Below are 24,117 nucleotides of genomic sequence, written 5' to 3'. Positions count from 1 at the left end.
AATGGAAAACAAATGATGTTTGTTCCAATATTTTTGATAAAGATATTAAGTTTTTAATAAATACCGTTATACTGACTTCTTATAACGAATATACTTATATTTTAGATAATAAGATTCTAAATCATGTAAAAGAAGAAATAAACACATATCACAGCATAGATCATACTACTTACAAACACTTGTTAATTACTAATTAATAAGTGTTAACAAATCCGGTAATAATAATTATATAAATTTACCCATTGAATTTCTAAACAATATTTGTGAAGGCCATACCAATTACCACCGTATATGAGCTTACTTTAAAAATTGGAAAAATTGTTATGCTAAAACGAAATTCAAGTATAGTTGATGGCTTATGTAACGGTACAAGATTTAAAATAATCAAATTACTTAAATACAAAATTGACGCAAAAATTATAACTAGATAAAAAACGAGAAAGAGAGTTTTTATATTAAAAATATCTATTTATACAGGAAATTCATCATTACATTTAATTTTATACAGAAAACAATTCCCTTTTGTCTTAGCGTTTTTAATGACTATCAAAATATCTCAAGGTCAAAGTTTCAATAATATAAGATTATATTTGAAAAAACCACTGTTTTCACATGGTCAGTTATACGTCGCATAATTAAGATACAAAATAAAAATGAAATTTACATTTTAATAGAACGTGAAAATAATTAAGAAATAGAAAATATTGTTTAGAAAGAGATTTTTGACGTTAACTAATCTAAAGTAGATAGAATAAATTAAATTTTTTTACGTTTGCAAAAGTATGAAATTGTACGAAATATTCTTGTACAAATCATTGAAAAAATAAATAAACGTTTTAAATCAATGAATTATTATTTAAATATTGTTTTATGACACTACGCATCCATGGACATATTTCAACAAAAACAATTTCTATCTTTCCGTGGTAAATAGGGCTTCCAGCAAGGCCCACGGTTTAAATATTCTGCAAGTTCATTCGTTGTTATTGGTCAAGTATAAAAATTAAATATCATATTTTCGTACATGTGTAATAATGCAATTAATAAGCTTATACAAAATTCAAGAAAAAAAGAAAACCAGCACGCCATAGCTTTACCTTAACGGTGGTGTGGAAGTGTGCTTACATGCTAGAAATTAGGAGCTTATTTAAAACTATTGAAAGAGCTGAGACAGAAGGAGCAAATAGTCATATAAATAGAAATGACATGAAAACCGAGATAATTTTACTTTATTTAGAGAGGCGGTTAAAGAGTGACTAAAGGGAATTTTTTTTAATTGTGTTGGATTACCCAGTTATTAGGTTACAACGTTATGAGAGGGGGCGGAAAAGCACTAAACAAAAATTCAACTTAATAAAAATTAAGTAATGACTGACAATATGGAAATGTGCTAACATAATACAGATAAAATAATTATTACATTCAAATAAAAAATAATGATCTGGGGCCACAGAGAGGTAATAAGTGGCTGTTTAGAAATCGTGAGAAGAGATTTCCTCAAAAAATGTAAAGAGAGCTGAGCGCGGGTGTGCAAAAAGTAATCAAACTAAAAATGACATGATTACTGGTATAATATTCTTTATTTAAAGAGTTTGCTAATAGCTGAAGGAATTTTTTTTAATCTGTAAGGAAGTCTTATTAAGTTATTGGGTTATTGCATTATAAAATTATGAGGGCATGAGGGAGGGGGGGGAAATTTAACCCAATAAAAACATAGTTGAAAGGGATAGAATTTGACCTTATTTAGAGAGCGCTGAGGGGCTTATCAAAAATGAGCAGGGGGCTGAGGGGTAGTTGTGAAGGAATGGAGGGGGGCTAACTGAAAATTAAACCTAAAAAAAATTTTGTAACAACTGTAATAATTTCACCCTACTCACTAGGGGAGCTTAGGGGAGGCTGAGGGGGGCTGAGAATTGGTGGAGGGGATTTGGGAGTCAGTTGTGAAAAATGACTCTCTTAAATCACTTTATAATATACGAAGATATATCAATGGAATTTAACTTATTCTTCGTAAAAAGAATTGATATTCATGACGATAAATATTCACGTGTATTAGTACGTATAGTACATACCTTAGTAAATATCTATGCAACTTCTTAATTTAATGGCTCCTTATTCATTGGTTGTCATGTGACATTAACTGTAACATCTGACGAGGTAGTGGGTTAGTGAAGTTACAGAATACCACCCTTGTAAGGGTAGGTAACAAAATGCACGCTGCGAAAACTTTCACAGCAGAATTTTCGTCAGCTAATCAGACTAACACAATTTAAGAAACAAGTATAGAGTAAACTAAAACTTAAATCTTGTAGTAGAAGCAGATGTATACTTTGTATAACATGCCATAAGATCAAGCATATTACAAATACAGGACGTTTGATAGCACTATAAGATTTGGATCTGATAAATCTTAAAAGTCTGTTATAAAAACCAGACGTCAGATAGACCTATGCGCTCTGAATCTGACAGGATTAGAAAGTGTCTTAAATATACAAGACTTCTGAAAGATCTATTCAACCTGTATCTGATAAGCCTGGTAGGTATGTTGGAAAGTCTTAGGTAATACCAATTAGACTCAGGTCTGATACTTCTGCCAAGGGATAGATGAGTAACGAATTCACTGTTAACGACATTTTAATTAATGTATTATTTTATTAAAACAATTTAAAAGCAATCTCTCAACTCAAACACAATTAACTTAGGTCACTCTAACAAGGTTTGGTATTTATTACATTACTGATGATTAACTTACATATATCGATGATTAATGTCACTATTGCTTCATAGTTCCCTAATGCTTCGCAAAGTAATTTTTAGTGGTCTCTTGAACTACACGAATGAGTTTGTGGTCAGAAAGACGTTGCGGTTTCTGCTTTCTCTGCTATCGCCGGAACTGCTTCCGGCGGGCCTCCTTCGCTGTACCTCACTCCTTAGCGTAGCCCGAGACAAGTGGTGTCCTGGAAATGGACCTAAGTTGCCTCAGCCAACACGTTATGCCTTACGTGTAAAAGATACTCACGAGTTGTGGGAGTCAAGAGTTGACTAAAACTTTGGAGGACAGGTGACAGACGTTAAAAAAACGAGTTTTCCTCTTGATAGTGCTTTTTTATAATGTAAGAGCAAGTAAAAGAGGCTTTTGGTTGGATTAGGTTAACCAATGAGTACTATTCTTGCAGACTGCGTTGACAAAAAAACAGGCTTGCACGATGTTTCATGTCATGATTTTATGCATTAGAAAATAACAATAGAACAGTACTAATCGCATTCTTCTGACAAGCGTGATTGAGATGTTTGAATTAGCGATGGTGCAAGCTTGCATCATTAATAAAAGAAACACACAATACAAGTTTACGTGTGGCAAATAAGTTTACAAATTCTGCAAATAATCTTTTTGGAGATTTTACAATAAATTTTAAATGAATGAGAATGATTTGTTAAATACAATTTTTAAATTTGTATACATGATTAAAAATGGGCAATCAATGCGCAAGTCAACTATATTCATTCATACATACAATACAATTTATGAAGACATATATATAACGTACAATTTCAATACATGCATTCTTTCAACGAGACTGGTCACGGTGTGTGTCAGCATATTATGAAGTATTAACCTTAAAGCTAATACACATACACACGCATATAAGTAACGTATATAGAGTGATAAAATTAGCTTTTTGGATCAGCAAATTAATGGTATCATGAAAAAATTGTTATCGCTATTTTTTTATGTTTATGACAAATTGTACTACTTTAAAACACCTGAAAAGTTCAGCAAAGGCCCCTAAAAAGATGGTAAAAGTTTCCAAAACAAATTTTGTGCTCTGAGACAAAAAACTAAAAATCGTACAAAAAACTATTAAATACAAAAAAGTTGCGCAATTTCAAGACAAAAAGAATAAGTCATGTTGAGCTCTAATCGGTTAAGCCGTTTTCTCCAAAATTGCCAAAAACTGTCATATTCGGCCATTTTTTAAAATTCAACAACTTGCATTTGAATGAATATGAAGAGCTCCAATTAAGAAACAAGGTAGGTATTGTAGCCCTCAACATATATACCAAATTTCATCAAGATCGGTTGTAAACTCTTCGCGATTTGCTACAAAAACTAAAAAAAAGTCCTTCCGTAAAATGACCATAAAAAAGTTTTGGCGCAATGTAGCTTCATTTTTCAAAAACGCTTTTGTTTGTTAAGAGTTTATCTACAGGATTTTCAAATGCCGCTTCAATTAGCCATGAGCAAGCATGTTAAACATTAATAATAAAATAGCGGTCCATCGCGTTTGGCGCACCATAATGAGCCACTTAGGTGAGCCGCCATCACCCCACTGCACAGCGCAAGTCTAGTATAAAGAAGTGTCATAATGTTTTAGGTAAAAACAGTATAAACATGTCAAGTGTTATGAATCCTGTGGCATAAAAACGATACAGCTTACCAAAAATACACCAAGAAAATATACCCTTGAAACCCATCGTATCTTACACTAATGCACCATCACATCTACTCGCTAAAGAACTTCATAAAGTACTTTCTTCTCTTTTCAAATTTCAACCAAAATACAGTATTAAAAATACAAGCCAGTTAGTTAATACTACGAAGAACATCAGAATACCACATAGAACAAAATTAATTTCATTCGATGTTGTGAATTTGTTTCCTTCTATCTCCACATACCAACTGAAAACCATAGTTGAAAACTTGATCAGTAAAAACAGTTTTTTATGTTCAACTTTTAAGCAAGAAATTTTAGATTTAGTTAACATTTGTCTTAAACAAAGATACTTCAAATTTAATAAAAAATTTTATAAACATCTTAATGGTCTACCAATGGACTCCTCACTCTCTCCTTTTCTTAGCGAAATCTTCATGTCGCATATAGAGGATCTCATTTTCAATTCTGCCATACCTCTCGTAGATAGTGTTCTACATTGGGCACGATATGTGGATGATGTCTTCTGCGTTTGTAGAGGGACAGAGTGAGCGTTGAAGAGATTTCTTAATTGCATAAATAATTTTATACCCAGTATTAATATTACGATTGAAATAGGAAATGGTAATAGTTTGAATTTTTTCGACTTAGAAATAACACTTAGTATTGATGAATAAGTATATCAAAATTATAAAAAATCAATGTTTACTGACACTCTAGTGCTACATGATTAAAAACAGTACGTCAAAGTTGAATTAAGTGTTTTTTATTATTTTGTACACATGTAACATCGGCGTACCCACATTAATTTTTTTCCCCTTTCTTCAAAACTTTCCGTGCCGATTTTAGAACACTAAACGCAGGGGCCAATGTGCATCTGAAAAGAGGGAAATCACCTACAAGACTGCTCGTAGCTAAGGTACTACGACCATGCATGACTCACATACATGCATGCTGGCCCATGCTGACCCGAAAAGAAATTAAATAAAATACTTTTCAAAGCGTAAAATAATAAAATAACTTTAAAGAACTAACAGATGCAAAAGATTAGCTAGAAACAGATGCACCGGCAGATAAGAACTAAGACAAGTGGATTAAACTAATGTATAGTTGATGAGCAACCACAATATAAATAATAATGTTAACTACTATAAACCTAACAAAGCGACATTATTAGTTTTCGCTCATTTTTGATACATGAGTTGCCAAGCTACCCTCTTGCACCATAGAATTTTTATACCATTCGCAAAAACCTAATATTTGTAATCCGGACAAATGCTGCTACTTTTCAATATGTAAAGGAAAGCGGAAAAATTGAGCCATCAGTCAACAATAGCTCCTCCCTCTTTTCTTGATTTAGATATATCGAGAGAGAGAGGTTGTACGACCGAGCCAATATAAGTAATGGAATTTTCAAATCCCTAGGGCACCACGTGCCGATATGCTCTCCAAAGAGAAAACAAAAGGGGAATTAGAATTGATCCCACTACTAACATTTCAAAATATATTCGTAGCTAACAATAAATTAAAATGTCCGACAAGCTTAGTTAAGTTTACAAACAATGGGTCACGACAAACACCTGATTAGTGTTTGGAACACAACTACAGCTGCTTCAGAGATGAATGGTTGGACCGCTGTTAACAATTACTCTTTCCAACTACGAACTTGTTCGATAAATGTATCTGGTAACTCTAGCAACTATTATAGTTATTAATGTGTAAAAATTATCATTACTAACCCTATTATTAATATAGCAACGCAGTGAACGATTATTCAGTCAATACCTACATGAAATATTGGGCGATTTTCACCGCTCTTTTTGCAATAAATTTGATTGAATGAACGAACAATGATTAGTCTAAGTAAATTCTAGCATTATGTTATACTAAGGTTAATATTAAATAACATGGAAAATCTGTAAGATCTTGATGTAAAAGAGAAAGGAAGGGTGCAAGTGAGTGAATCACCTTCCCCTCTCTTGACGCATGTAGGAAAGCTAGTCAGAGGTGGGAAGTGCCAATTTTGAATGACTAAACTAGAGCAACTCCAGCCAATGAGATCTTGGGCTACTGTCTTTTCCCCCAAAATTTTCGGCGGCAAGCTTTTCTGCGTCGTTTTCCAGCCAGCGCGTGGTCGAGGTCCGCTACTCCTTATAAAAAGGGCCTGGAGGCACAGAACAGACACAGTTCAATTTCACCCTCAAACGGTTGACTAGATAGCTAGAGTCCACCTCTACTATCTTACGGTCCTCCACGAGTGCGGTTTTAAATCTTCGATCTCGGACACCTCGCGCTGGTTCACTCCACTGTATGTTTCATACCGAAAATAAAAGTAAGTCAAATTTAAATACTAAAGTGGCAAGTCCTTTTCTTTTTCCCTCTCGGTTTCAACGTGGACGTGTTTTTGTTAGAGTTCGAAATTTGGTATCGGTAAATACCACGCTACGAAATGAAATAGAAGAATTATTCCTCATGTAAAGTCTAGGGCAATCACATTTACTCCGGATGGTACTGGTGGATCCTAGACCGGTCGCGAACTTAAACCATTTTACCCCCTTGCGTAACCTCTAGAGTGTAACTACCATAGCTCGTTACGGTACTGGTAACCTCTAGATCGCGAACACGATACTATTCGACACATTACACCAGGTATTCTCGATAAATCCGAGGCGCGCCGCGAACGAGTGCATCGGATTATTGCTCGACAACCGCGTCGATTTAACCAAAACGGCCGTCCTCGCCCCCTTTCAAGTACTCAGACAAGAAATATAACTACCTTCATCCCACCTACGCACCTAGTGCGAGTCCCGAGTTATTAAGCGAAAGCTTAGACTCGAATAAAACGTTGCGCCGACGTAACACATACATTATTGTCGATACCTTTACGAAAAGATCACTACAAGAGAGAGGTACAATAATCAAAATGCCTAGCAACAAATAATGGATACGGCAAAACTATAATAGATAGTCTAATTGAAAAAACACGCAAAATACTCGTACTTAAACACTTTTATCCAATGTTGCCGGAAAACAAAAAAATCCACATGTTAAATTATGTTCCCATGGACTCGGAAAAAACTGATAAATTATTAAAAAGACACAAAATAAATCCAATTTCAGTCAATAAACACAACATAAAAACCATTTTAGTTAATAATTAAGACAAATCTGGTATTTTGGAGAAAAGTGGAGTATATTCAATTAAATGCTCAGATTGTGATGCTATGTACATAGGACAAACAGGGTGCACCCTGTCTACACGTATTGATGAACATGTTAAATCTATTTACAATAATACGAGCCCGACTGGTTTCAGTGAACATTTTAACTCACAAGCACATTTTACATATGTAAATAATATAAAACTGTTACATAAAGCACTCAAAAGCCTTAAGTTAAATTTATTAAAAACGATAGAGATTGTTAGAGCACAGAGACAAAATAAATTCATAACTAACGATCAACTTAACTTTTCTCTTTTATCGACAATAGATAATGCCATTAGTAACTGTATTTAGTACGACGCTTCTGACATTTACATTCTTCATGATACCGTTCCCTAGAAATAATTTATTAATATTCGCCTTATCATTTATATATATATACATATTGTTGATTACACCACTTTTACATTCAATAAATGTCAAATCTTTGACGATTGCTTAACTGCCAAAACAGTTGTCAGTCTTACTTATAGTAAAAATAAATAGTGAAACAAATCAAAAGTTTTTAATTATTTTTAATAAACTTAGTTATTAAAACTTTATAAATCAAAAAATTTTAGAGTTTATTTTTAGTACTTCAGTTGATTATTCTTTTATATTTGATTTCATTCACCAACTAAGAAACACGCGTTTAACTAGTAACTGTAACTTAGTCCTCAAGATTGTTTTATCCATGCTAAAGAACGAATTATTGACAAATAAATTTTATTGGATGTAACGTAAGTAAGAATTTCGTTTGAAAAATAAACTATGGTCATTGAGTTACGGACATTTGTACGTATTATAAAATATGTTAATTTCTGACAAAATATTATAATAATTTGTAAAAACGTTGGTGTAACATCAACTAGAAGTTTAAATCTGCAACGTATCACATAGTTACTTTCAATGACTCGATAAATTTTATGTTTCATTTTTAAACTTACTTGTCAGTATGATGTGAGGTTTTCATACAGTACAAGTTAAAAATAAAAGTTGCTCAGTTTTATTTTATTAATTCATGCGTACTAGACAGTGTGATAGTACGATTATCAAACTGAAAGTATACTGTACCGAAAAATACCAGACGTTTTCTAGATTTTTATTTCAGAACTTCACAAGGCTAATTCTTTAATTGAAAAAAATATAATTTATTTTAATTTCCTGAAACTTTTAAAAGTTTACAAAAAATTTTTTTTAAACACATTAAACATACCTAACCTTTTTTTATATATGAATATTCATCATCGCCCCAGGGGATTATATATGGCTATTTTGACACCATGTAGTATATATATTTTTTTTTTTCTCTACCAGATTACCACGACAGCCTATTGGCCTAGTCGCAGGGGCCATCCACTCACCACCTATGTGTGGGGGTGTATTACCACACCCATTTTCAAATCTTTTTCTCATATCCTACCTAAATCCATGGGCATGTGTGAGTATCTCCGGTGGAACACCGTGCCAGTTAATCTGACACTCTCTGCACCAATGGTACATCGGGTCCACTCGCCACTGTGTAGCCTCTCCCCGGAGAAGACTCCATTATTCCAGGACGTCCACTCCTCGCCGGTTAAGCCGGTGCTCTTTGCCGAAGCATCAGATCCAGGCTAATTAGCATCCCCGGAGAAGCCCCATGTTTCAGGGACCACTCCTCGCCGGTAAGGCCGGCGATCCCTGCCCGACGCCTGGCATCGGGTCCACTAATCCCTACATATAGCCCTAACACTGTTTCGCATTCATGCAGGCTCGAAAACCTGTGGGGCAAGGAAAAAACCCTGAAATTACTCTGAAGGAAAATCCCACGGAAAAACCCGCCCCGAAACAGCCGGGGTGACATAGGAACTTTTCCCGATGAAAACAGTTTTTGAAAAAATCTGCATTCAGCGGGAATCGAACCCACGACCCCTAGAACTGCGTTGTATCAGTAACAAGCACGCTTACCACTGAGCCAACACCACTCCTTATGTAGTATATTTAGTTATGCCTTAGTTTGATATCGGTAGGCAAAACGGTGAGGTATAAATCGGTAGGATTATTGAAGCTGAAATCGCATCCAGAAAAGAATCTCATTTTTTTATGAACATTTTTGTCTAGAGTATGATTTGAACTCCGGTCATCAAGATCTGTAGGAAGGCACGCCACCAACAGAGTCATCATGTGTTTTACCAAAGCTTCTATTTCAGTTAACAGATAAATTTCGTCGTGATTATTATTAAATATAGAACTATTGATTGTCAATTGATCCTATAATTTTTTAAAAACAGAAAAATCAGTATCATACAAATATGTATTAATATGTACATTTATGGTATATACGTATATACGTGACATCTACTTCAGAAAGTAACGATCGATTTGAGACTCCTAAGACTATTGATTTTAGACTCATACAAATTTATTTTGTTTAAACTACTTTAACCGTAGAACCAAGACTTACCTGTTCTTTATTTGAAACTAAGGCAGGCATTATTTCTTCGACTGTCCGTTCACATAAGATTCCACCAATCATTCTGTAGCACTTCCTTGTAGGATTAATGTTTTTCAATGTGTCGATCACAATCCTGAAAATAAGGTCATAATCTTGTATTAGTTTCTTATATTAACCATTAAATTCGACACTGAAGTTAATACATAAGGTATATAATTCGTGTCGACTGAGATATTTTAATTCTTAAGAGATAATATTTGTTTTTAGAGTCCTCTAAGATGTAACAAATGTAACTGGTATAGTATGAATGATACAACTTATGGACTAATTTGACGTGTTAAACTAGCTAATATTGAAATAATTGACAGAACAAGTATCCTTACAAAAACTGTCTTACAATATTAAAAATTAAATTTGTTTTTGTATGTTCTGTGGGCATAAAATAAGAATAAAACGTATGCAAGGGAGAAGCTAGTCAAGTTTTAAACTGATATATTTGGCAGATATAACTAAAAGGCTACAGAAAAGCAAACACAGAATGGTTTAACTTATTAGAATATGTAATAGTCGATGTTTACAGTAACGATTGTGAAGAAGGAGGTACTGCAGTGTGACTCGTGTAGTTATAATATAGAGCTTGCGATAGTTGGCCAGAGGTCAATGCTTACGGAAATATGTAAATAATCTTAAAAGTGGTGATAGGTTACCAGCGAACATTAATTATAGGGGCACACTGCTGCAGCTGTGGTAGAAAAAGCGAATTTGTTTTCGAATTATTTTGATTTAATTTACCACAGTAGAAATAATGGTATGCCTCCTGCAGGCAACATTGCCACGCCGGATCTTAGGTGTTTCAGCTCCCTGTCACTGACAATTGATAACATCTGCAAGACAAAAAATGCTTTTAAAAATGATAGCAATAAGAACCCGAATCGTTGTTTGGCATCATTTGTAAAGAAATGCGCAGCTGCTGTTGCTGAGTCTTTCCTACTGTTTTCAAACTGTTCATTATCAGTGGGCTATATGCCTTAGTACTAAAAATTATTATATATTATACCAATCCACAAAAAAGGTGATAAATCTTATGTCAAATATTATAGAATAAATTTCATCTAGGGCACGATGGCCAAATTGTTTGAGAAAATGATTTCTGACAACTGTTTTTATGGATTTGGGCGTCCTCTAGGAATCACGTCGTTTTTAACCCACCTGATAAAAGGATGACAGAATTCTTTGAGTAATTCGTTTAGAAAAGTCATATGGTATTACATATGGTTTTATATATTACAATACGTACAAGGTTTGGAATTTGTAATGTCATATGTAATACCGTACGGAAAGAAAAGTAATTACAAACTAAAAAAAATTTGCCATCCAGAAATAAGTGTAGAATAACGTAATGCGTTATGTACTATTGACTGTGAGTTTTACCATCCAGATGATAAAATTGGTTGTCAACAGTAAATATACTTTATTATTATTATTATTATTATTATTATTATTATTATTATTATTATTATTATTATTATTATTACTATTCCTATTATTATTGTTATTGTTATCATTATTATTATTACTTTTGTTATTTTCTAACTTTAGCCAGGTCAAGACCCGTTACAATTCCACCAGAGCTCAAATACATAAGAAGTAGTCTAGGATATGATAGTTGTATACAATCTAATTTTATAAAGTTACACATATACATGTCAAACAGTATTTGATCTAAAGTTTACTGTATATTCAATACGCTAAAATGACATAAAAATATGAATAACAGTTAGAAAGATTTCAATCCATCAGAGATCTTAACTTTGTAGCCTCAGTGAGAAAATAATACAAATTGGGCCCATTGTACGTGCTATAATATCCAAGGAAGCTGATAAGACTGAATACTTTGATGTACTTGGTTCTGGCTTTTTTTGTATGTAAGCGAAGCGTGTGGCTGACAGCTAAACGGCAGAAGGCAAACAGCCTAAAAAACTGTCCTGGTACATTGGAAGAGAGGTATACTTCGACATTAACGTTTTCTAGATTCTTGAGCTCTTTGAATGGACGGCAGTACATGGACTTCAATGCTCTATTGACATCTTCTAGATAGCACATTGATGAGAGCGCAGTTTTGACGGTGGGGGTGGCCAGTAGTACTTCTTTGTGATCAGTCGTATCGGTTAGATAATCATATTTGCATCTGAGAAGGACATGATTCAGAAGGCTAAACTAATCGAGTTTGAGTTTGTTATTATGCAGGGTATCTAGAGCTCTTAAGTTTTCGTTGGCTCTTCTTAGGTAGCTGGTAGGGTCAGATGCGAGAAGTTTGGACCAAAGCATCATCGCTCTCTTCACTATTTTCGGTTGGAGGCTGATACTGCCTATCACTAAGCGCAAGGTGTATTCTGGTGTGCTGTTTTGGAGCAATAATATTTTTTTTAGGAATAGTACATGAATACGCCTCCTTGGCCTGGAATAGTCCCCAAATGCCAGAACCGTACAGTGTAGTAGAGGTGACAAGAGCGTCAAAAAGCTTTCTACTTGCCAACCAGCTGTTTTTGTGTCCATTGCACAGAATCTGCCAGGCAGAGCCAAGTGCAGTTCTCTCTTTAGTAAGCATTCTACTGGTTGCAAAGGAGCCCGAAGATGAGAATGTTACACCCAAATATGTGAATTCCTTGACCTCTTCCAACTGCTGCTCCATAAACTTGAAGGGCTTTTTCCTTTTGATTTTGCCTGTGTTCTTGAATATTAGTATTTAGATTTTCTTTGTATTGACAGTCAGACTGTTATTTTTACAGAATAGCGCCAGTGTGTTAAGTTTGCTTTGCAGGTCAGAGTGGTTCGCTGCTGTTATAATCAGATCGTCGGCGAATAGCAGAATTTCGGTGTTTTTGTCGATTGACGTATGCCTTGCCTGTTTGAAAAAGTCAAGGATGTCATATAGGAGTAGTGAGAAGAGAGTGGAGCTTAGAGTATCCCCCTGCAGCACACCCTCCATGACTTTAATCATATCTGATTTGGGTCTGGAATTTAGCTTCACTTGAATATGCGCTCTAGAGTACAGGTTTTGTAGCACTCTTTTGTATTTTTGTATTTGCAGCTGGCAAGGAGTCGAACTTCGCGGCCTTAGCCGCTTAACAGCAGACCAAAAGCTTTGAGGGTCTCTTATTCTAGCAAGACAAAGGTGTTGGTTACGGATAAAGTTTTTTTTCTTATTCTTTGTTAGCTTCCTATGTTTGAGTAGAGACTCCTTGAATACTAAGTGGTGCTCTTAGTTTCTGTGGTACAACCACTGCCGATAGGCTGCGTTCACAGTGAGAAAATTTTCTGGTGCCCTTGAACGCCGACGAACCCTAGTGCCATCTATCGTGATTTCGTATTTTAAGAAAATTCTTAGGATTCTAGAATAGCTAAGAATATTTAAGGTGATATTTAAGATTATTTGCAGTCTCAGCTATTTTTTAATAGTATCGGATCCTATCGTAAAAACCAGTGCATTGGTATACCTTAGCTTTACCTGGCAAACCACTATCGAGTAGACAATTCACACTGTCAAACTTTTTAGAGAATTTAGGATTTTTACTAGTTCGTCCTGGGATAAAGGAAATACGATCTCGATCATCACCTGGACTACACCCATACAACCAAGCAGGGCATGTCAACGTAGCTCGTATAAGCCCCGAATATGGCACGCCTATAACATGAAAATCTTGGGCGATGCCTTGCTTAACTTGTGTATGCACTTGTAAGCGGACCAATTCTTAGTTACGATAGTATAATCTGGCGATATTAAGCCTATTACTACGCTACCGTAGCTGCCTTGCATTTTAATCTCATAATTATGCATATACATCAGGTATGTTAAGGTGCCATCTAACGTGCCCCTGTGTTATGGACTATGCGTACCGAGACTACCGAACACGTCTCTAATCATTTGCGTACGACCAGTAATTCCACCTAGCCAGATTTGATAATCATGCACTTGTCAGACATTCTCCAATGGCATCCAAAATGCCTCATGCGTTGCCCTGCGTATCAGACGTATCTCAGCACAATCAAAAACATTATCCAGCTATTCCGCACGTGTGCAATGTTCGAAGAAGTACGAATTAATCAAGTTTTTTTTACATGCGACCGTCTTCACGTTAGATAGGCCCTCTTTTTCCTTTTTTTAACTTCTGCATTCATTGTCATACCACGATTTATCTTTGAAGTAGTAGGGTTCACTTTCACCAACGCGGGAGACCTGTTCCATACTTAGCTCGCGTGCCACTTTCCAGATCTCGTTTAGTAGTGTTTCGTTGTTAATTTTTATGCCTCGCAGCTCCGGGGCTCTTCTCGAGCATGGGGCGTTTTTTAACTCGATACTTTTTGATGCATCCCATTTTAGTCTTTTTGCTGTAGCATTTGTCGATGAAGCCGTACCTATCAGAGTGCTTTCAGACTGTAAATGAACCGCTAGCGGGAGATGATGTGAGGATCCCATGCCTAGAACCTTAAAGTCAACGAGTGGAGAGACATCTACACATCTAGCTCATATTAAGTCAACAGTGCTGGCTCCTAAGCCTCCAACATATGTAAAGTTACTCTGAGTCTTGGCCTGGTTCCTTCTGTTTAACACAAATAAACCTAGGTTTTCGAACATCTCAGCCAGGGAGCGGCTTGGTTTGGTAATTTCTAGGTGAAAAGCAAAGCGTTGATAGCTCAAAGCCGCTCCGAGAGAGTGAGATCATACAAGCAGGCCGCCCATAGAGTCTGTGTGTTAAACACGTCGCACCCTCTGAAAGTGCTGCTGGCCAAGACCAGCCCTGAACGTGGGAGAGAACTCGGGTCTTGTAGCTGGGAAGCGTCCCTTGCAAATGATCTTTGTTTAACTTACTGTTAAAGTTTGAGCAGCGCGTAGCTTTATCCTCCGGAACCAGGCCTGCTCCCTCCTTCTAAACACTGGTATTCCCGTAAATGATTAATCTTTTGAAATCGACTTTCGCATTGTGGCCCATATTTCTTTTGTCATAAGCAAGTTTTAGCTGTATTATTCTGTAACCTACGAAGGTACTGAAAGACTTTATGTGAAAGTGTGAAATTGACTATTTGAAAGTGCATCATTATTTGGAAAAAAGCTCGCATTCTTACGCAAGAAGATAAAAAGTGTGTTGTTGCTAAATTGAAAACTGAGTATGAAAGATAAAGAAAATACAAAAATGCAAAATGCAAATCAGACACCCAAATAATAAGTGAAGAAAAGTACGATAAAAGTATAAAAATTTTGTTTAATATCGATCACGCAGACGTACTAGAAACAATAATGGATGAATACAATACAACAACAGTTTTTACTTAATCAATGAGGTAATAATTTTGTTCATCTTTAAAATATTCATAAATAACATCCTTTGCTGTAACAAAAACGTTTTCTATGAATCCTTTTTTTTCAAAGAATTATACACTTGTTATGTCTTATTATGAATCTTAAAGTATGATCTTTTTTTTAGTCATTTTTATTGTAAAGAGTTTGATTATAATAATGCATACACATAATTGTTGAGGTCTGCAAAATACTTTTGATGCCAGTAGCTCTAGTACTCTAAGAACTGACACGCGCACAAGTGAGGAATCACCAATGGAAGTAGACTGTGAACATGTTAGTTATAAAAAGGATAAAGCTTCGATTATCGCTCATAAGGACAAACCAGGCGATATTCCATCAAAATCACAAAATATAAATCCTCATAAAATAGCGACGAAAGGTTCGTACATTCTATTTATCAGCAGATACCAGTTTTTACGAATGGTTTGTTACTAGTTAACATTGTATTTTATTCATAAAAGAGTTGAATGAGTTTCCTGGTCTAGAATTTGAATCTCAAGACTGTGAAAGTTTACTTACTTTAAAAAGACTACTAAACCAGTTATCACTGCAAAACTGGCAACTTTATTGAAAAAATGTAAAATAAGCAAAAGAGATGGAATGCATTAGTTAATGGCCTCAGAGGGAGCATGTGGTATCGATAATACACGCAATTTAGTAAGTATTAAATTCTACATCAATCCACGAAGCTCAACAAAACCGTTGCAAAAAACGCTACAACGCTATTAAGGAACTTGCTCCAACGCATGGTTGTGCAGTCTCAGTTGAACGCTGTTTTGAACTCGTGTGACTCGATCTTCGAGTCAAGGCGGCCTGTACACTTGTGCAGTAGGAGTTCAAAGCGATTTGAACTTCTCTAGCCTGCGTAACTGGGCTCTGTACGTTCAAAAGTTTTTTCCGTGCATTTCGTAGTTTAATAATAATACAATAATTTTTAAGGATATGAGTGCAATTATTACATTTTAAAACTCCCCAGAAATCATTAACATTCAACGTAAGAGACAAAAATCCGAAGGCACAAGAAAACTTACACATAACTCCCTAAACATTTATTTTCCGTCTTTTGTCATAAAAAAGTATAGATATAGCAGCTGTACTTATTGTATTAATTAAATATATAATTTCAATTTTAATTGTATTATGTTGATTCTAGACCACAGTTTTAATTAGCGTATGTAGAAATCAAAACTTTCTACCTTTGAGAATTACTAAACAAAAATCTGAACAGTAATGGAAAACAGATCTTATAGATCGAGATTGATTTTTTGATTATTAGCTGAAGCCGTTTTTTCGCGCACTACTATAAACTTTTTTTTATTAACAAATTAATAAAATACATTGGAAAAATTTTTATGCTGTAGAAACTTGCCAAATGATTTTGTTTAATTATTGATGGAAATGCTGTTTATTATTCTTTTTTCAGTCTGAAATTATAAATAAGTTGAATAACTGATTTAGGATTTTAAAAAAATTATTAATTTCACAAAAACATTTTTTATTGTACTTATTAAATGTTTTTACTAATAAAAATTTCAACATGCAGTTTTTCACAGTAGGCAAGAGCAAGAAAACAGCTTTAACTACTAATCAAAAAATTAATCTCGATCTATAAGATCTGTTTTTCATTACCGTTCAGATTTTTGTTAAGTAATTTTCAAAGGTATTAAGTTTTGATATCTACATACGCTAATAAAAACTTTGGTCTAGAATCAACATAATACAATTAAAATTGAAATTATATATTTAATTAATACAATAAGTATAGCTGCTATACCTAGACTTTTTTTATAACAAAAAAAGGAAAATAAATGTTCAGGGAGTTATGTGTAAATTTTCTTGTGCCTTCGGATTTTTTTTCTCTTACGTTGAATGTTAATGATTTCTTGGGAGTTTTAAAATGTAAGAATTGCACTCATATCCTTAGAAATGATTGTATTATTATGAAATTACGAAATGTCCTTGCTAACAATAAGTATTAGTTTACCAAATTACTGATAAGACAACATTGATGCAAGAGCGGGAGAGGAAGAGTCAGTTCAATATATATGCGATTTACTCGGTTGCAGTTAAAAGAGAAAAACTCGTGTCGTCGCTTACTTTGGCTGTGCGATCAGATATATAGCTATAGTCAACATTTCCACTCCTCTCCTCGTAGACACACATTCGGTACACCCCTTCAACGTGTCTCTAAAGTGTGCACCTATATGCTAATTTCCACGAGAATCTACTCCTCTTCTTGTAGGCGCACGCTGTTCGATACGAGTCTCACACTCTTGTAAAATGGACGCCCGGTTCGACGGCTGGCCATGGAGGGTTGCCCCGATCAGTGCCAAAAGTTGTCTCACCTCGTAGCATTGGTGTTAGCAATCTCTTTACTTATCTCTGGGAATAGTATGAATTTAGTTACTTAGTGTCAAAGTTAACAGTGTGGTCATTTTTATACGTCTTCGTGAGCATAAGCTCATCGAAATTCTTATACTTTAGTAAATATTCAATTAGATACGTTCTATAGTTAATATGTAATTACATGTACCTTGTTTTATTTTTAACAAATTAGGATTATTTGTGTCGACGGTTTTTTTTTCTTAAATGCAGTCTTATTTTTTTACGTATAAATCTTTGGTTCCTTTTAAAACTATATCTCAAATCAATAACTATCATACAATTTAATAAATATTAGTCAGTGATTTTACATTTTTAGAAACTTAACTAATTTATTTTCTGCGTGAAAAACACGTTTATATTTAAATTTTTCGTCTATTTTTAAGTGTAACTTTTTTCCACACTATTCAAATTAAAACTGGTGTCCTTCCATTAAGCGGTTTAAAATAGATAAGACAATATATTTCTGAAAAAAATGCTTTCTTCACTTTTTTATGCGTCTAAATTAAAAAATTGCGAAAAAAATACACACTTCTTCGAGATTTTCGCAAATTTTTGCTTGTAACTATTTTTCTCCGATACCAACCTAAAAACAAATGGTACCATTTGACTCAGCAGCTTTAAATACATAAAAAAAAAAAATTCTGAAATAAAAATTTTTCAACATTTATGACTTTCATAAAAGATAAACATTTGAAGCTGTTTTTTAAAATAAATTTAAAAAAACTTAAGTACAGGCAAGTTAACGTATTTTACCCCATACTGTTAACACAATCCTCTATCCACGTTTTTTATGGTAGAATTATGAAGCAACTAGCAGAAATAGCTGAGTATATTTCGTAAGAGCAAACTTTTACGGAATCCATGTGAAAAACAGTTAAAAAGGTCCATAAAAATGGTTTTTGGCAATTTTTGATGCATAACAAAAAATAGTCTGAAATAGCGCTTAAAAAGACAAAAAATAAATTTTTTTTAGTTCAAATCAGTTTACAAGTTTCCTCACGAAATAATACAAACCACCGAAAATGGCCATTTTTGGATATTAAATTACAGACCTTCTAATAGTCCTAGAAGCTATTTCGGGACTGAAATTGTAGGTATTTGTTATATCTAACTTTATTAAAAATTTCGTTAACAAATTTTTTCAAATCCTGCTACAATTTGCAAAAATGTAAAAAAAATTAATTCTCAAAAATTGCAGTCGTCAAAAATGGTCTAAATTAATTTTTCGAAGCGATATATATTCTGCAGATGTTTTTGTACGACACAACTATCATTTTAAGCCCTCCAAAAATGCATTGTAAAAGAGGGTAAGTTTGTGGCGTTGGGCGCAGAGGTGAGCCAGTAAAAGAGAAAGGACGCATGGTGGGGGAAGCCTCTCTGTTAAGCTGGCTAAAATCGAGCGAGCGAGTGCTTGAAAGAGAATATGCGGCTTTAAATCGGCGGTACTATGAAAAAATACATAACTCGAAAAGTACGGGCTTGATTTTAATGTTTTTTTTACCCTATGTATGTGGGGTACCTCAAAAAAATATTAACAAACAGCCTATTTTCCCAATACAATTAATACGCGATCACGTTCAATTTGCGTCCTCCTACAGAAACTTTGTAATAGATACAATATCGCATGTTAAAATTAAATTCTATTTCGTTTTTTAGAATGTTAGAATTGTTTACTAGTGTTCTTGCGTCACTGTCTGAGAAGGTTGAGTGTACAATAAAAATATGAAAAGCTACATGAAGAAGTTTCGTGATGCTGGATGGCTAGCCATATTATTATTATTGTCGTTTGAAAGTATAATAAGTGTAGTATCTATTAGTTGTTAGTAAAGCGTTCTCATACATTTCAATACTGTTTAACCTATCCAGTGGCTTTTTAATCGTGTTCAAGGCAACATACAGAATTCTAGTGCAACGAAATAATCCGCACTTTTTCAATCGTCTTGATTTTGTGTTTCTTAAATGCGTGAATGACGCGCCAAAACTTTTAATACTCTAGAGATCACTAAACTATGCCGAAGTTTACCCAAAATACATAATACTACAACGCATGTGTTCACTAACTCGACGATTCTAGTGGTAGCGAGAAATTGTCGGTTGGAGGGAACTCCACTGATCCTTTACAGTTTAGAGCCATATTTGATACGGTTGTATGCTTCAGCTTCTACCATTATTTTTTTTCCTACCTTTATTTTTATTTCTGCAATATCTAATCAATATTAGTTGGTTCTACCGGTGATTCCTACATCATAAATTTAAACCGAGCATATGTGTATATACATCGCGTGAACTTAATGTTTTCGTAATTTATGAAACTAAATGCTTATTTTATTGAGCTTTTACCAACATGTTATTGTGCAATATTGTTCAAGTAGCAATATATGTAGGTATTACAAATACCTGCAATTTAAGCTCCGAAAATCAGTTTCTAGGACTATTAGAAGCACTGTAATTATATGTCCAAAAATGGTCAATTTTGGCAGTTTTTATTATTTTGTGAAAGTTGTGAACCAATTTAAACTCGAAAAACTAATCTTTTTGTAATTTTGAGGGATTATTTTTTATCAAATAAGATAATTCACTCGTACTACTTCAAGTGCTGTAAGACAGATGAAAAATTTAAATTCTGTACGCGATTAGCTTTTGAGACCTTTAGAACCAATTTTTTCTCGGCCCGAGTCTTACAGAGGGAAAAAAAAAATTAACGACCGGACTAATATACACGTATTCCTTTCACTGGCACGAAATTATCTTTTGTTTTTATTTAATTTAATATTTTTACTATGGCAAAAAAGCATAACTTCTATCAACAGTCCCATGACTGCTTATCTACAAAATATGTGAAGTTTTAATTCAAACAAACTACGTAATCTCGTGATGTGCACTTGTGCGAGTGCGTGTGTCAGTTAAGATCGGGGTCTTCCTAGATCCACATCACATGATTTGAAACCCCTTTACCTGCGCACGTTGTCTCGAGAAGTTATGTACACCACACGTGCCAGAAGTTATATTATGCAACTGACACGCGTTTGTCGATCGCGTTCCCCTCGCACTGGTATTTTTATTGACTATTTTAACTCGAGTACTTTTCAAGGCTGGGGAAGAAAAGGTTTTACGGACAATGAGAATTAAAATCATTGATTCACGCTTACGCGTTAGCTTATGCTTACGTAATTATGCAGGCACATCAGATTACAGACCCCTAAGCATACAGACTCTTAGAAGGGCTTGCCTCAGTAAAAAATTCCTAGCCATAATCACACTTATAATATATAGCTATCATTGCCTGTAAAACATCTCTAATTAGGAAAGGGTGGGGCACTACCGTTACTCATTTTGTTTTCGATGGTTATGGGAAAACTATTATATATATAACTTCTTATATTGTAAAGTTGTAAGGGCGGGGCTTTTCACACTACCCCCCCCCCCTAATGCACCCTCTGCAGCCCCACCACTACCCTGAAAAATAAAGGAAAATTTGAATACAGTAAATGATATTTTAACAAAAAAAAATAATAACCCAAGGCCCACTGAGCCCTGCTGGCCACCCCACATCTCCTCCATATAGAAATGAGGGAAAATTCCGTTAGTGAGAGCAATTCCGAAATCGCGCCCCCACTGAGCGCTTTGAGAACGATTGATCGTGATTAGAAAAGGACAGTGCTATAAATTGATTTCCATATGCTTGTAGAGAAGCGACGTTTAAGGGTTGGCCACCTGGTGAATGGAGCCGGAAGCTTGAATTCATAATAATTACCTTTTCTAATCATGACCAATCGTTCTAAAAGTGCCCAGTGGGGGTACGATTTCGGGATTGCCTTCAAGGCCAAATCCGTACATGCAGTCCCTATAATTACACGTAAAGCCTATCGTCCCAGGAACTTTAGGATTGTGCTGATGGCTACAGAGACTGGAAGAAGTTTTCACAATCATGAAGCTAACACCAGAAGAAAAGGTTCCGCATCTACTACATCACATAGGTGAAACCGCATTCAATAATTCGTGCAATAATATTGGCACGGAAAATCGTTACGAAAAATCATACGATAGCCTGAAAGAAAAATTAAAAGAGTTATATACACCCCAGCAGTACTCGAGATCGCGGAACATTTCAAATTTACAAGCAGAAGGCAGTTACCAGGAGAAGATACAAAAAGTTACGCAAATACTCTTACAAAGATGAGTCTAACATGCAATTTCGGAAGTTTTCAAAAAACCGCTGTACGAATCAAATCGCCGAATTCAAGGCCTACTTTTAGAAACAAAAAAGGTAACTTTTACAAAGACTTTACAAATAGCATTAGCAATGAAACTATCCGAAAAAGAAGCAAACACGTTCCATCAAAATACGATAAAAGTTAACAACACTAACACAAGTACAGGTAATTACAATCAGCGTACATGACAACTGAAGTCGAGTCAAAGTCATGATTGAAGAGCAAGCAAGTTTACACTCTCAACAATAAAACTACAAGTAGAGATTTTAATTCGAAGAATTTCAAATGTTGTCAGTGCGGTTTTAATCATTAAGCCAATACGTGCAAGTTGCTAATGACTATCTAATGCAATTTCTGTGGTAAACAAGGACATTTAGCAAAAGTATACTGCAAGACAAAAAATTTACTACATACAATGGAAGAAGAAGAGACAGCGGTGGGTACGGATTGCATAGAAGTACTGGGTGTTGAAACAGAAGACGGACGAGAAAATTTTTTTAAAACACTCTTGGTCAACGGAAAACAAGTCAACTTTGAAGTCGACACACGGCAAGCCGTCACGCTCAGGTTTCAAGGCCTCTACCACCTAGGGCTGCACTTTGCATACTTTATGATCCTACTGGCTTAAAGTACTTTCCGCCCCAGGGCACCAAGTGATAAGTGGACTTGAAGTATACCAATAGGTGGAGCGCGCAGTGGTCCAGTCGGCTAGGTCGTGGGTCGGCAACGCGGGAAACCGCGGTTTGATTCACGGCCAGTGCAACTTTTTCGGACAAGTAACTCTGTAAATTTTTACGTGTGCTTTTTCACCACGCAATGCTCCTTGAGGAGGGATTAGGCGACCTCTCGCAGCAAATTGCCCTTGAAATTGCCTAATTTACCCCTACCCTCTCCCAGTAATGGGAGGCCTCCCATCCTTCTCCCCTTTCTTCTCCCAAGTGCTAAGTGCCCAGAGTAGTGCCCTGTATAGTAGCCGGAGATAGAAGAAGCACTATAATATAAAAAAAGTATACCGATAGGTGCAAAACAGCACTTTGCACCTTTGGTAGGAAAAATATTGTTTGCAACTCGGGCACGAATATGCAACCTCGCCCTTCGGGCACGTTTATCGTACTTTGCGCCTACGGTACATAACAGTCGTTTTCGTCACTGGTGCGTATTTCATCCAGGGCGATCACTACTATTTTAAGGCATGTTTGATATACAAAATGTCTTATAATTTTACGAAAGAGAAAAGTTATTTACAATATATTAGATACTTTGTAACATAAGTTTATTATGAGAGTGTGTAGTCTTAAACCATAATTAATTTGATAACCGGGATAGCTCAAATAATCTCCACTGATAAATTTTAATTAACAATTTTTAAACTATCTGAAATACAACGAATTATATAATAACAATTTTATTTATATTTTTACAGGTAATACAATTATTTTTTATGTCTTCAATAATTATGAAGACAATTAAGAATTAAAATTATCAGAGTTTCCTAAAATTTTGAAAAATCCATTGATTAAGCAAGAAAAGCTATCACTAGTTGGTGCAGATGCATATCGTGGTACGAGTGGTAGGATGTTAAGATTTGTAAATAATAATTCACATGGACGTTATGGGCACTATACGGCTTTTTCTTACCGAAGAGGTAACACTAGTTGGATGGAATTTAATGATACTGCGAACCATTCAGTTTTTAGATCTGAGAATTCTAAAATAGTACCAAGATTGTTAATAAATGTTAAGAATTTAAAAGCAACTGTGTAACGTTTAATTTTTTTGTTTTTTTTTTTTTTTTTTTTTTTGTACTATCTTTAGGGGCAAGGTTTGAATGAGAAAAACACATTTCCTTTTTTTTTTGCAACGTTTCGTCGACAGGTGCATCGATCTTTTTAGGCTTGATTTAAAAAATAAATAAAATATCAAAAATTATGATTAATGTCTTAACATTATACAAAGTAAAAAAATTATAGCAGACTACCTTATGTTAACATTGAAGAGAATTTTGACGTATCGAGCAACTTACTCGTACTTAAGTCGAATCGGCAAAGGCATCAGCATTATAATGTTATTAAAAGGTTATTAAAATTAT

General features: G+C 34.8%; 1 protein-coding gene across 3 annotated transcripts in view; it reads right to left on the bottom strand.

Moving 5' to 3' along the window:
• Positions 1-24,117, bottom strand: part of Pfdn2 (prefoldin 2) — a 96,118-nt gene that overhangs the window by 57,738 nt on the left and 14,263 nt on the right. For 2 of the 3 annotated variants that reach the window (XM_089593894.1, XM_014356436.2), the window contains exon 2: positions 10,080-10,203. In XM_089593894.1, coding sequence (XP_089450020.1) covers positions 10,080-10,203 — 124 coding nt within the window. Of the gene's footprint in view, positions 1-10,079; positions 10,204-10,862; positions 10,952-24,117 lie in introns of those variants that run through there. The other variant, XM_089593893.1, reaches the window with a different exon arrangement.

Source organism: Copidosoma floridanum, unplaced genomic scaffold (genome assembly GCF_036245765.1).
Source record: "Copidosoma floridanum isolate Cflo_tuat_1 unplaced genomic scaffold, Cflo_Japanese_pri ptg000020l, whole genome shotgun sequence".
In the NCBI taxonomy this organism is placed as follows: Eukaryota; Metazoa; Arthropoda; class Insecta; order Hymenoptera; family Encyrtidae; genus Copidosoma; species Copidosoma floridanum.
This window is presented reverse-complemented; position numbering and strand designations above follow the sequence as displayed.